The sequence below is a fragment of the Etheostoma spectabile genome, chromosome 16, assembly GCF_008692095.1.
Source record: "Etheostoma spectabile isolate EspeVRDwgs_2016 chromosome 16, UIUC_Espe_1.0, whole genome shotgun sequence".
NCBI lineage: Eukaryota > Metazoa > Chordata > Actinopteri > Perciformes > Percidae > Etheostoma > Etheostoma spectabile.
In genome coordinates this window covers 7,508,240-7,523,797 of record NC_045748.1, presented here as the reverse complement: position 1 = coordinate 7,523,797, position 15,558 = coordinate 7,508,240, and the positions used below count along the sequence as shown (strand labels likewise).

Below are 15,558 nucleotides of genomic sequence, written 5' to 3'. Positions count from 1 at the left end.
TTAGAACCCACTCAATGATGCGTTTGTGTGTGAATGTGTTTTTTCATTGCTTAGTGTGCATCTTTGGAGTACTAACTAACAGTCATCCTGCAGGGTTAAATAGCAAATAAATTGGGCGGCTTTTGTTTGGAATACTTGTACGCTGGCTTACTTTCACACAATTCAAAGGGCATCAGATATGTTGGATTTGATACTTCATTGCTACTTTTTATCATTCTGACACTTCATACCTGAAAGAGAACAGTTTCTATAGCAACCCCATCATCCCCTCCCCTCCCCCCCGTTGTTTGTGTGCGTGTGTATGAGTGTATGTGTGGACACGCAATGTGTGTAGCTCTGAATGCGAACACATGCCTAAATATGAGTGAGTGCTGTATCGATTGCTAGCAAACACGCTATAAGTGTTGATGTCACTAAGCCAGCGGGGGAAGCAGAGAGGGAGACGATAAAGGAACATTTCCTCCGCACATTTCCTGGCAGCTTTTCAAGATACACAGAAGTTATATTAAAGGGAAGACACAGAGCACTGCAGAGGGAAACAGCAAAAAGGAGGGTGGGGCCAAGAAGGAAAGTGAGAGGTGGAAGAGAAGGAGTGTAGTAAGTAAATGCTTGTCTGATTGAAGTCTAAATATAAATACAATTTAATAAAAAATAATACTATGAGCACTTAATCTCTTGTCATGCAGGTGGTGTACTTGCTCCTTTTCAAATGATTCCCCATTTCATGGAATAAATTATTGGCATCTGCGTAGGGTAGTGTAGTAGACCAAAGTTTTTTTAAAACAGTATTTTGTGACCTATTTGGTTCTGTATCGCTACATAAGTTCACCATGGCACCGCCAGGCAAGGTGAGCCTTTTAGCAAAGGACCATGCTGATAAAAGGCCTGTTAATTCTGCAGCACTAATTGTTTCCCGCTGTCTCCTGTACTTTATTTAGGTTGTCTTCTCCCTCTCTTTCCCCTTTTCTTATCCTGTGGCTCTTTTCTCTCAAGATCACTACTTGATTACCTGTCTTGTGCCTCTGTCTTTCTCTACATTTTCCTTCACTTAACCCTTTCTTTCTTTCTTTCTTTCTTTCTTTCTTTCTTTCTTTCTGCCCCCAGTGTGTCTGGAAAGGCTTTAATGATTAAACATAGGACAGGAGCCTTTGGTGGACTGAACACCAAGGGCATCTAGATGGAGGATTGGAGGGAAGGGGGGGAAGGAGGGAGAGAGGAGTACACCGTGTCAGACGGACCAGCCTGTTCGGATACAGATGACTTGACAGGACCTGTGCTCCTGTAACTGTCACCTATTGCCCTGTGTCATTGAGTCCTGCTCACTTGAGACTTAAAACTTGGCCATATGCTGTACAGTGTAACACTGTACAGGAGCCATTGTAGAATACTCCATATTTGTATCATTGAATCATGAACACAATTTGAAGCAGACAAATATAGGTTAAAAATAGCAGATAGAAATCTGTTTTTACAGTAACATCTTTTTTGTAACCAGATGTGAAAGTTTGATGTCTTTAAGTGAGTTTTTTTTTTTTTATTCCAAAGCCTCATTGTCCAATTTTTATTTTTTTTATTTTTTATGGGACATTCTCCAGGTATCTGTGAGCTTGATGAGACGGCAGTCTGTGAGAGATTAAACTGGTGCTTTGCATGTTTTGTTCAAAGGCTAGCGATGTAGTCATGGCAGCAATCTCAATTCTTTTTTCCTCTGTGTTCCATGGCAGCTGCATTGTTGCGCTGCTCTGTTTGCAATACTAACGTAAAAGATATAGTAGGTAAATGTGTAAAGGATGCAATGATTTATTTAAGTAGCATTTTTAAATGTCAAACAGGCAGGACATTAACAAATGGAAGAGCAACAGCACAGAAATAATAAAACCGAAATTACATCAACAAAAGAGCGATTTATCCATTAAGAAATATGAAAAATATTTATGATCCACTTTAATAATGAGTGCGGAAACTATTTGAAAGTTTAACGCTCATTTTTCATTTTATGCAAAGCAGAGAGGAACATGCAGTAGTCACTGGTTAGACGATCTGACAGACTTTAAGTCAATTAAGAAATGTACTCCGGGATTTTAATGTCTAGTAGCTGCTAGAATAAAATATATACAGTATATACTTCTAAAATCGAGTGGCAGCCAACGGAAACCTCTCCCAGCACTTTGTTTTTGTTAGAAGATGTTCTGCAGAATTTTGAAGTATCTGCTGAGTAATAGAAAATGCAAGTTTGGTGCCATTGCAGAAGTAGTTTTGTTTTTTAATCTTTCGCTATAAGATATGCATACAGTAGGTGCTGTTTAAGTTTTTTTCTATATATAGATCCAGTTTGTAATCCCCCATAGAAACCAGTGGGGAGGAAACCTCTGCTAAGGCTCTGTCCGTGTATTTCCAGCGTACTGTACATTTTAGCAACTGTGCAATGGGGTCAGATGTAAATTATTTAGAACCTTGTGCAGTTTGTGTTGCTGCATATTGGGATCACGTGAGTGTGTGTGTGTGTGTGTGTGTGTGTGTGTGTGTGTGTGTGTGTGGTGTGTGTGTGTGTGTGTGTGTGTGCGCGCGCGCACTTGTGTATTCTGAGCATGAAGTTCCATCCAAGCATTATGTGAGCATGAAGGTCCATCAAAGCACATGTAATCCCTAACCAGCTCTTGGGCTGCTCATTAGCATTACCCTGATTCCTCAGAACTTATTTTCCAGCCCTCTGATATTCTCTGTGTGGCCTGAGGGAACAATAGGTCCTGTTCACATCAAATGTGTTATGTCATCAATGTGACTGGAAGCTTGGCTGCCCACGTCATGGGAGCCCTAGTTCACTCTCACTGCCTGCTCCCTCAGTATGTACATACAGCGCGCACACACACACACACTTCAGTACGCACATTCCCATGCCAATGCTAATATTCCCCTTGGGGCATGTTGATTCTCAAGAGAGAACAGTGTTTCGACCGCAGGGCTCTCCATACACAGTACAGCTGGAACACCTCTACATGTCACAATCAAAAGTCAGTTAATATGCTCACATGTTTCCTATCTTTCTCCCTGGCCCTGTTCAGACCACTTCCAGAATGGATTTAGATCCAGTTAGGACAAATTGCTGTTCACATCTGGTACCAAATTGTGCCTCAGATGTCTTTTTTTCTTTTGTTAACTGTAGGAAACTGTGACTGCTACTGCCATCTTCTAAACCAGATGAAAGTTGACAGTCACAAAAGAAACATGGTGAAATCTTTGGACGCTAATCAGAAATGGTCATCAGATGGTATTGTGAGTCCACAGTCTGACAATTTACAGCTGTGGTGACCAAAGCAAAGCTACGTCAAAATCTAGCAAAATCCCAAATGCGCTAATGAACTAGCTGATGCTACTGCTTTTTACTTTGCAATATTGGTGTTTCCCTCTTGCCCCTGGCCGATTCACAATCTCCTCTCTTTATTTTGTGAGGGTTTTTTTATGCATAAAAGTGCGCTATGGCCAAAGTATTAGTGACATGACAGTAGCGCAGGGGGATGATGTGAGTTGTTTGTATCTGTTTTTACATTAGCGCTACGATTCATCAGGCATTCATCGCACAATCTGACCGATTGCAGATCAAAACTTTTTGACCCATGATCTTGCACAGTATGTCATGCAATTATCTGGTAAGCATGTTGCTTTGCACAGTCTATAGATGCCTTAAGGCTGCAACTAACAGTGGTTTTCATGATTGCTCATTCTGCGGTTTGTTTTAGGTCTATATGCTCATCACAAACTGGCGGCATTATATTGGAAAATTATTGTTGCTTGCAAATTGCAGATACTTTTTTGAATGCTATATTGCTCCCACATGCTCACACATTGGTTGCAATTATGCTGTTTGGTTTGTGTCATTTTAATGACAGAGGAAATTATCACATGTTGCTAAGTGCAGCTTAGCCCCTGCTTAAGAAAAGGACAACCACAGCTATTTGGTATCTTTCCTTAAATGTGGGTCTCAAACTTTAAATGTGTTTGCCGTGTGAAAACCAGATCTGTTTTGTTACTGTATAGTCACATGCGTCCCTGAGCGTCTTTGGAGACTTAAAAGCAAACATTGTATAAACTGTATGTATATTTACAACACAAGCACAAACATTACAGAATCCAGGCAGAGCTCAGATGAGAAACAGGAGAAGCGACAGAGGAGGTTGAAGAGTGAGGTGAATGAGGATGTGTGTTACGTGGAGGAGAAGTTAATCTCTCCTGGCGGTAGCGCCGGCCTCTCCCTGCCTTTCCTCTGTCTTCTCTCTTCCATAAAACTGTGAATTGTCTTCTGCTCTCTGAGAGGCAGGCAGTGGAAATCACATGCACACACATAAACACACGCAGCATGACGTAGAAAAACCAGGGCGTTTACACAAAACACTAGCTGTTTGATTTTTGCTTAAGGGAGGAGGTGAGCAAAATGTGAAACTACATATTCCGGAAGGCTCTTTATTTGTGTCTTTAAACGCAACATTCTTGGTCAAATCTTGAGTATGTGGTTTCACTAAGAACAAAAGACTTTCTGTACAGGGATTCCTTCCCTCTCTTGTTGTGCATAAAATTTTCACTGCCACATTGAGCTGATGTGTAGTCTTTTGGGCTTGAGACATTGTTAATTTTAAATGTCTGGCACTTCATAGGCCGGGTTTCCATTCAAGCTCCAGTTGATCCACATCCATAAATATGCAGGAGTTAGTCACAAATTGTATATTTAGACATTTCAAACCTTTATTTACGTATTCACCAACAACAGGGGGTTTCCTCAAATTATTAGGGTATTATACATCGTGAGAACATACAGTTTTAACTTAATAGAGTGTATGTGTGTTTATTATGTGAGGTATTTCTTGTCACTTTAATACTTTTTAGGGATTTTGAATCCTTGGATTTAGATGAGAGGTCTGAAACACTGTGGATGCAAAAGAGCTTAGGGCTGATGTATGCCTGGAGATTCTAGTTATGCAACTCATTTATGCTTACACACACACACACACACACACACACACACACACACACACACACACACACACAAACACACAAAGATTAGCCACATGTTAATGTTTTATGAATGAGGCACATGCAGAGACACATTAGTGGCATAGGTTGACACATAAAGGGGAATATTTTGATGGCATGTTGATGAATAATCTATTGATGACATTATGGTAACAGTCACGGTGACCTGCACTTCATTAGAAGCACAAAGAAAAGCTTAACAATGCAAAAGGTTGCAGTCGAACTCTGAAAGATGGATTTTCCAAATTTAAAATGGAACACATGAACACAATACAACTTAAAGGTTAAACGAAATCACTGTTTGTGAATGTGCTATACTGTGCAGCAATTGTAGAGTGGCGGTCCAGGTGTAATGCGAGTGTTGTAAACCAGGGGATGCACAGCATTAACAGCATTATAACAATTGATTGATTCTTTTTGATATGTTATATTGGTGTTAATGGTTGTGCAATCTAACGTGCATTTTCCAACTGGTAGTTTTATGTTTTAGTCTGTTAAAACTTTTTGATTAGAGTTTTTGGATTTTTAAAAGAAATGTTTTTATAATACTGCCAACCATTTTCAAACTGAATATCTTTTTTAGATTAGGTCCCACTCTAGTTGGTTATTGGTTTCTTTTCATTTCAGTATGGTATGGGTCTTGAATTATGCTTGACACGGGTGATCCATCAATGTGAAAATTCACTTGTGATACTCTAGCTATATGGTACCACGGTTGCAATCACTTTGAGGTTTTGCAAAGGGCAACATTTCCTGTTCAGAACTACATTACCACAATATAATATAACAAAACAAAAAGATGAAGACACTACAATGCCCTGTTCTCACCAAAATGTACAGTATATTGTGTGTATCTTTGAGGTCTAACAAATGTGTTGATACATTTCTTTCCTCATAACACATTTGCAAAGCTGATTTAGTGTATGTGAATATTGTTCACACCCATTGTATATTATTAAAAGTGCTTGTGAACATACATTTTGGTATTGGGAGTCCCTACCATCCCAGACACTATGAAATCAGACTGCACAGTCAGTTTGTTGTGGGCAGCATAGAAACATGGGATTCACAATTCATTTTGGCTCTTCAGAAACCTATAGGTGACGTCACAGAGACCACGTCCATATTTTACACAATTTGACACACCATGCAAAATCAGTTATATTGTGTCTATGAAGGACAATTATATAGTTCTTAGTTTTTTCAGCATCTGTCCTGATCTACAGTAGTTTAAAAGGCCCCAGTTAAGGAACTGTCCGTGGTCCTGACTGCTCCAGACATTAGACAGTGCTGAACAGCCAGCTGATGTTGCAGCAGCGATTAGTGGTGGGAATGTCTTGGCTTTTCCTCCATTTTCCCATTCTCCAACCCACTGAAGGGCAGAACAATCTCTGACACAGACACAGATGTGTGACACACACACACACACACACACACACTCTAACTGTTGTCATCCTATTAAACCATTCAATACAAAGTGAAGTGGATAGCAGTGGAGGAAGTTATCTGTTTATAATATCACTATATTTCAAATAAGAATGAAATGATCTGAAACAGTAGTGTGGAGCCTTTTTGTTTGAGGATCAGTTTAAGCGACCAGTCTGCGCTGTCTTTATTAAAATTTACAAAGAAATACAGAGAGGAGATTATGTTTTATCTATGGGTTGAAAGTGAGTTGAGGTCTCTTCTCCAAACTTAAGTCATGAACTCCAGTTTAACTTTCACATGGAGTTGCTGTTAGGAAAAAGAAAACTAAAGTATTATATAGTGTGATTAAATGCAGTAATCACTATGCTGCAAAAGTTTATAGATTATATGTAAGATTATATATTAATTCATGTGAATGAATCTTCACTTATTACATTTGATGGACACACGGTACATCTCTGCTTGTCGGCAGACAGCAGATGTCATCAGTGTGTTTCAAACCACAGTTAAGTGGAACAAAGTGTTTCCACCGTGACATCTGATTAATGACAATCCCCCTGGGAGTTGAGGGAGAGCAGCAGCAATCCTCTATCCACAAAAATAAAATCCCATTTAAAATCAGCAGTAGCCCTTGTAGAAATATCTGCACCAATTATTTCATCCTTCGTCTATTCTTCATTAAAACTGCAGCATGGATGGATAGATAGATAGATAGATAGATAGATAGATAGATAGATAGATAGATAGATAGATAGATAGATACTTTAGCTATCCTCTTGGTAAAATTCAGGAATTTACCAGTATGATAAAAAAATATATTATATTTCTAAATTAAGCAAATTCAAGATCCTGTCCGTGTCATTTTGTGCCTTTTCAAAAGAAATTATTTGAATGTTGCAGTTAATGAATGTTTCATTCTTAAATGGCATAGCCACAATTCCAAAGCATTAACACTTCTTTAATTACATTAGAAGCCTCCATCACTGTAACATACAGCATGTACAAGATGTAAAGCCTTTATTTCTAAAAACGGCTGTGAGGACAGAAGTAAATTTGATTAAACAAAATTGGTTGTGACGAAAAGAGAGCTGAGTCAGAAGGCAAAGCTCTCGATCTACCGGTTAGTTTTTGGTCCTACCCTCACCAGTGGTCATGAAGGCTGGGTCATGCCCGACAGAACAAGATCCAGGGTACAAGCGGTCAAAATTGGTTTCCTTAGGAGAGTGGCTGTCGTCTCCATTAGAGATAGGGTGAGAAGCTCAGTCATCCGAGAGGAGCTCGGAGTAGAGCCGCTGCTCCTTCGCGTCGAAAGGAGCCAGTTGAGGTGGTTCGGGCATCTGGTAAGGGTGCCTCCTGGACGCCTCGCTAGGGAGGTGTTCCAGGCACGTACAGCTGGTAGGAGGCCTCGGGGAAGACCCAGGATTAGGTGGCGGGATTATAGCTCCAACCTGGTTATTGTGGCTCGGGAAAGGGAATTTTGATACCGGTTTGATAATTTGATACCGGATAATTGGACATGGATGGATGTGCTCTGTAATCATGAGAGATTCATATTTAACACAATTTGGATCACTATGAATATGTTAGGATTTATTTATTTGATTAGGACAATAAATAAGCAACATATCTGTAAATGTATTAGGTAGTTACCTAGTCTTTATGGTGGGAAGAAACCGGGGCACCCAGAGGAAACCCACGCAAACACAGGGAGACCATACAAACTCCACACAGGAAGGCATGACCTGGATTCGAACCCAGAACCTGTAGAAGTGCTAACCACTGTGCCACCATGCTGCCTTCAATATACCATGCTGCATTCAGTACATTCAAGTACAATTACATTAAATCCATTAAATTACTTTCTACTCAGCTTCTCATCATCAGGTAATCAGAATCCAATTGGAAATACCAGGAGCAAAATTACCATTTTATTTATTAATCAAAGTAACTTCCGGCTCTGGTTTAGACCAGAGCAAACATATGATATTACGATAACCAGAAGCACTGCCTAAATCTAATATGTTCTAATTGTGTTATATGCGGTTCATCTCGGCCCCTTTCCCTTCAACATGGCCAGATCACAATATAGTTTTAGTTTGAAACATAAAGGATTTTTAAAATGACAGTTATGCTCCACCCAAAATGTATCTCTTGAGGATTATCTTCTCTTCAAGTGGAGTGAAACTGTGCTTCTTTAGCCTTGTCAACTGTTCTAAGTTGATTCCAATCATTACCATCTCACTATGAGCTTTGCTTTATTTGCCTGGGTTTGCTCTCAAAGGTGACTTTATAAATGAGCTGGTACAGTACAGTAAGACCCAGCGCTAACCTTTGACCTCTTTGTACTGTAAGATGTTCAAAAACACACAAAACACTACTAAAAATATGATTTTGAAGTAAAAGATACTCTCCAAAGATACGAAGATGACAGGGCTAAAGCAAAAGCTTATTTGCTTTTTAAAACAGCATGTTCAAATGTAACAAAATTAGCATCTTTAAACTCAAACTTTACCATATTATGTCTTGTTTGTTTAATCCTTACAAAAAAGTGTAAAACAATACCTTTTCTTCAGGGATGCAGCTAGCCTGGTTGGATAGGGAAAGGCTATCAGGCTAACAGTTTGGCTTTTTCTGCCTGATCCGGTCTTTATGCTAAGCTAACCTAACATCTCCCGGCTGTAGCTGAATATTTAGTGAGTGTTATGAGAGTGGTATCAATCTGCTTTATCTAACTCTTGGCAAGAAAGCGTAGATAATTAGCTAATTTCACAAAATGATAACTATTCATTTAAAGCTTTAAAGTCTCAGCAGTTGAAAAAATTGAAACAGAGGAGTGGCTTGTGTGGATGCACAGCAGCTTCTGGGACTTCAGAAGCTCAGCGAGAGGCCACAGTGAGCAGAGCAGATTTAGGGCCAGCAGCTAAATTAGTGGGTTTGGGAAGAGAATGACAATGATGGTGGTAATGGAAGAGAGAGTGTGTGTGTGTGTGTGTGTGTGTGTGTGTGTGTGTGTGTGTGTGTGTGTGTGTGTGTGTGTGTGTGTGTCAGTCACAGAGATAGATAGAGAGAAAAAACAGGAGAGGAAGGAAGGAAGTTGTCAGATAAACTTAAGCGTTTCTGGTAGTGAGGTCTGTCCCCCTAGCCTGTCCAATCTTTCTGCACGCACATATGGATCTCAAATTTCAAACTACATTCAGATTCTCACACACACACACACACACCTGACATTTTTCCCTCAAACATGGAGCTGCACAGATGTTGTCAGAGTGCTGTCATTCCCTTGTTAAGTTGTTTATCCTCAAAGACAAAGGCTCATCATTATATCTTTTATATATTCAAACCAGATTTCTCTGTTTGTTTGTGCATATTGAAGGTTTAAATTGGCACAGGAATGTGTGTGCGTCTCCATTGGCATAGCAGTGTGTTTCCAAGATGTTATGAAGTGTTATGCAGAGCTGTGAATGTGTGATTCACTGGTAGTGGGAGGCTGTGGATAAGCAGACATCATTCCCAAGGCCCATAAAAAGAAACCTTTATTTTATGATCATAGCAGCCTTAACTATGTCTTAAACTTTCTTTCTCAACCTGTCCATCTCTTCTTTCCAGTTATCTTCACGTCCCTGCCAACCCCCACCGCATGCACTTATGGTGTCAACTACAAGGGCATGTCCTGTGGTGTCAGCACAGAGGACAACTGCAGCTGGCACCTCATGATGTGCCATCTCTCCATAATTAGCAGTCAAAGGCAGAAGAACAAGATCATTTGTGGCTGCGACTGTAGTTAGGTGTGGTTCAGTACACTAGGTGCTCTGTAGTCTGCAGTGACGTGATGCGGAGACAGCGTTACACAATAAGAGCAGCGAGTGAACTCACTCACCAGTCTCTGTGTCTTCCTGTCCTTGTCTGTTCTCTATCTGTGTCTCAGTTTGATTGTGTCTTCCTCCGACAGCCCTGTCTCTCTGCCTGCAAACAAAGAGATGGATGAACATGGCTGGCCCCTCACTGTGTCTGTTTTTCCCTCTCTTCTCCTCTTGGCTCACGTTTATTGAGTTCCCTCGATCTGCACTGATAAATTTGATCATAAACCTCTGAGCTGCACAATCTTTTCTCGGGCAGACGCTTTTGTGCTTGAACTCCTCTTTTGCTCGAGTATGTCATAGCAATCGGGCTCAAGAGAACACATTGCATGTATTTGTGGTGTACCCCAGTGTTTACATGGTGCAGCTCATCCGTATAGAACAAAAGCAACACAGACAGCTGAGCTTTATTGAGCTATAATGCATCATTTGCCAGTCAGATAGTGTTTTTTTGTACCAGTTTATGGCACATATTTAGAAGGCAGTTACATTCAATTCTCATTTGGAGACTATAAATCAACATGCTTTTATTTTGTGGGCTATATTTTTAGATCAATAAGACACGTTGAAATGAAACCCTCCTGTTCTTGAATCCACCATTTTATCCTGTTTGACATGCCAGAAAAGTAAAAGCGGTGATGGAGTCCTGCTTTTTGTTTAAAAACAAAGCTGAACAGAGAAAAAGCCTGCCTGCGATTATAATTGACTTATCCACATGTTATAGTTGGGATGCTGAGAATGCCAATCAATCAACAGTATGAGCTCAGTGCACTAGCATGAAGTGGTATTATGTGCCAGGATGTGACCAGTTGAATGCTCAGAGCCGTGATAGGAGGAGAGTGTTGCCCTAGTTTCAGTCTGGCGTAATTATGTAATGCTTGAGTACCTGCAGCACCAGCGGCATGACAACTTCTCAATGTGAATCTGGGCAACAGAGAGCACAGACAGCAACTGCACACCGCCCGCCAATCCTTTTTATGTGGTGTGCAACTTATTCTCATCTTGAGCTTGGTAGCCATTTACTGACATTATGCACTCATTTGCTTATTTAGCATTCAACAGACATTCAGCACTCTCTCATTCAATCCTTTCATCTCCTCAGTTTTTTCTCTCTTTCCCGCATAGTTCTCCATCAACCCTTTTTTCCCCACTTCCTATTCCTCTCTCCGACCATCCCTCAATTCCAGCAACCTTCCTCTAACTGTCCATCCGGCTCACTTCCCGTCTCTTTCCTCCTGTACCCCCCCCCCCTTTTTTTTCAGCTCTCCCGCTCTATTTCTAATGCCACATACCAAATGGAGGGTGACTGTATGCAGCTGTGGGTTTTTGTCCTCCAGACAGCATCTTAGAGGGAAGCTTAGCCCCCCCCCCAACACACACACACACACACACACACACACACACACACAAACACACTAACAGGCGTACAGACGGAGGGAGGGATCGGCACTAACCTGAGTCTTTCATCTGTCGCTTGTATAATAGTTGTTCAGATGGAGTTGCGCTGTGTGGCGTGCAAACATGATGCGGTCAGACATAAAAGTCTTTGCAAGGAGGAAGATGATGTATCATATCATTTAACAACACATTCAACTTTCTTTTGTTTCTCTTGTTTCTCTTGTTTCTTTTTCAGAGAGCAAAGCTCCATGCTGCCTTGCAGGAGAAAAATCATCTGAACCTTGAGCTGATCAACCTCCACCTGAAGACGTCCAAGTATGACCAGGTATGGCATTCACACATGGCAGCGTACATGCAAGGACTCACACGTAATGATGATCAATGGTCAACCAGGCTATAATCAATGGTAAAATATATTTCTATCTTTATTTCACTACAAGTAATATAGGGGATATGTAGCACATGCACACGTCTTATAAATGGCTGTAACATCAGTCTTATGTTAGAGTCTGTAATCCATCTCTGCAGATCAGTATACCTGCATCACGTTATCGTGTGTTACCTCTTCATGTTCTTTACATTGCCTTTTCTCACACACAGGAAGTATACATGTGCTGTTAATGTCATGTCTTCCATTTTATACACACACACACATACACATACACACACACAGACACGCACACATCATTGCTATGTTTTCTCTCCCATTATTGCGTCTTTACTGGCACAGTCAGCCAGAGTATTCACACATGCATATATATAAACAGGCACACATACCCAGACGGAGACAGTCTGTGATGGTAGGCAATTAGCTATTCTGGCGCTAATAGTGACTTTCACAGAGGGGGCAGATTTGACACATGTCCAGGGACTCAGCTCAGAGCTTTTGCTTCACCGTGCCACGCAAAAAGATGCAATCTGTGCACTGACAAGGTGGGCACAGAGATGAAATGGAAGAGGGGCAAAACATGGGTCCAGTCCCGCCAGATGATACAGTATCAATGAGTGTGACTGGCTTGTAAGGGCAATCCTGGGCAAAGACATAGGCAGCATGTGGTGTATGACAGTGCATAGAGAGAAAAGGAAGGGATGAAAGAGGGAAAAGAGAGACAGTATATGAGAGTGAAAAAGGGAGAAAAGAGAAACATGAGTATTTGTCAGAATTGAACTATTAACAATAAATTGTGGATATAGGAAACATGTATATTTGTAATCACAGTATTTATTGCGGGGCTCGGATTGGACTCAATGTTCATGTTATTGTGTCCACCCCTACACAGACATAACAATGGTGTGTCACGGTGTTGTGTGTTAACTTTGACAGTGATTTCAATTTTGGAAGACATACTTTAATATTTCTGATTTAAATAGCCCAGCAAAGGACATAACATATATCTGAATTAGATTAGAATATTTATTTAAGGAAGACACTGATAAACTAAAACATGGTTTTATTACCAGACCACTGTTTTAATGTTTTATTGTATGTCTTGCTCTATTCTGTGCCTATATTGTGTTTTACTTTTTTTACTCACCTGATTTAATTCCGATATGAAGCGTCTTTTGGGTATCAAGATAAATGCTTGAAAACGACGTAATTTTGCTCAGATGGTATTTCAGCTCCAGTCATGAATTACCCAATATAAATGAACTCCTTTCCTTTGCAACAGTCTAGCTTTATGCACTTTGAGCAAGCTTATCTATTGTACACTCATCACTTTTGCTAGTTAATGAGATGATTGGTGTTTGGCTGAGGGATGGTAGTGCTCGATCCTACGAGGCCACCTTTAGAGGAACCAGCTTAGCTCAAGGCCTCTGACGGATGGAGAAACGAAAGGCAAAACGCTCAAGTCAGCAGCTCTGTCTCATCAAGGCTAAATTGAAATGTGCTGATTAATTTCTCTTCAGACTGTGAACTCCCAATCAACCCTCCAGCAAAAAAGAGAAAAGAACAGCCTGTATTCATAAATGCAAAAAGTAGGTCTACTGGCAGAACAAACCTCATAACAGTCGCATGCGTTTTTCCTTCTCAAACAAAAAAACGGAATAATGGGTAAAGGTCTTTTCTTTACGGTGCTGTATTGCCCACTGTATATCACCAAGTTAGCGTCACCGGGAGGTAGTTGCGATGAATGTTTTGCTCAGACAGAAAATCATTCATTTACAATTAGAGAATACGTTACAGATGCATTGTTGCATTTTGAAGTGTTGCATGCGGTAACTTAGCCTACTTAGGATGTATTGTGATTCATGAGCTAAACCTTGTGATGTTATCACTGTCACTGTGTCACAGCAAAAGCATTAAGAGTTTGTTGTAGCAACCAACGTAATAATATATCATCAATATAGCATATTTCATGAAATCCACGGACGGTTAATACAAGCACAGGGGGACAAGGGAAAAGAAAATAGTAGGCCAACGCAAACACGGATAGAAAATAAATAAAACCAGGCACCAAATGGAATTGATTAATTGTAGGCTACTGACAGTTATTTATTAAAGAAATAGACATATTACATACCAGAGGGCCAATCTGGGATGGGTTTTCAATCATTTACAGTCCCATAACTGTCTCCATCTGTTGAAAGCCCGACATATTGACTTGGGTTTTCCGCCGAAATCTGTGACCCGTCACAATGTGTTACTGTAGACCTGGTCGACCTGCCGTAAATCATTTTGGGACTTCGCCGGACCCGGCCAAAGACATTAATAAAAACTATATAAAAATAGCATTATTTTCACTGTTAGTTTCATTTGCTATTACAGGTCATTATGATCATCAGATGAAAAAATACACAGTTTCAGTAACATTTAAAAGTTACAAAGGGTTACTTCTAAGTTAAAAAACAGGGAGGAAAGGAAGGTGTTTTCCTCACTTTGTTGTGTCTTTCTTTTTGCCTGTGTCCCCACTTTTTTAATGACCATTTACATCCATGTTGTTAATAATCCTGTTAACCTCCTCTTGCTCTTTAAAAAAAAAAAAATCTTTTTCCTGTTTTTCCCTCCCTTGCATCGGTTCACGTACGGTAGGTGCGATCAGACTATGACGAGCTGAGACAGAGCTTTGCTGTAGTGAGCCAGGAGAGAGACGTGGCCCAGCAGCAGAGGAGCCATCTCCAAGGCAAAGTGGAGGACCTGGAACAGGTTCTAAAGGTGAGACGCCGCTGCATTTATTTTTGTCTTCATCCCAGATACCCTGAAATCCAAATATCAATCACTTCATCTTTCTATTCATACCCTTATTTCAGGGCTCTTCAATGTTTTTTAAGACCAAATACCCCTTAACTGAAAGAGAGAGAGAGCAGGAACTTCCTACTACATATTGTGTAAAATGAAGTTGCATATTAAACTGAGCTAACAATAACGTGTAGGGTGGCCTAGAGCCTATATACATACCTTTTTTGCATAGAATACTGAGCTAATAAAAATAAAAAGCCTAATAATTGTTGGCATGGTTTTCTAAATCCTGTTTTAATGTTAACCATACATATAGCACAGGGTATCCTTAGGATAAACTGTATCTGTGGATGGCCTTAGTGACTACCTTACCTATAGGCCAGTTAGCAGTGGGGATTTATATTTGCTAATAATATGTTGGATTCATGTTAAGACTTCAAAAATTAGCTATAATTTGGAGGACCCCTGCATTGACTCTGAGGACCGCCCTAGGGGTGCCAAACCACCTGTTGAAGATCCCTGCTCTATTTCTGTCTCTCCTCCCTCCACCAGTATTCTTCTGTGCGTTTGTAAATTTATCCCTGCAGTTTATATTCTTTACAAGTGACATGATAGTATATATTTCCTATTTTCATTTAACGTTTGATGAAGTTTTCATACAGGTACTGTACA

At 40.3% G+C, this 15,558-nt stretch overlaps 1 protein-coding gene across 1 annotated transcript in view; it reads left to right on the top strand.

Annotated features, from left to right (window-relative positions):
- rimbp2a (RIMS binding protein 2a) overlaps positions 1-15,558 on the top strand; it is a 66,776-nt gene that overhangs the window by 22,828 nt on the left and 28,390 nt on the right. The window contains exons 4-5 of the mRNA XM_032540325.1: positions 11,944-12,033; positions 14,740-14,862. Coding sequence (XP_032396216.1) covers positions 11,944-12,033; positions 14,740-14,862 — 213 coding nt within the window. The remainder of the gene's footprint in view (positions 1-11,943; positions 12,034-14,739; positions 14,863-15,558) is intronic.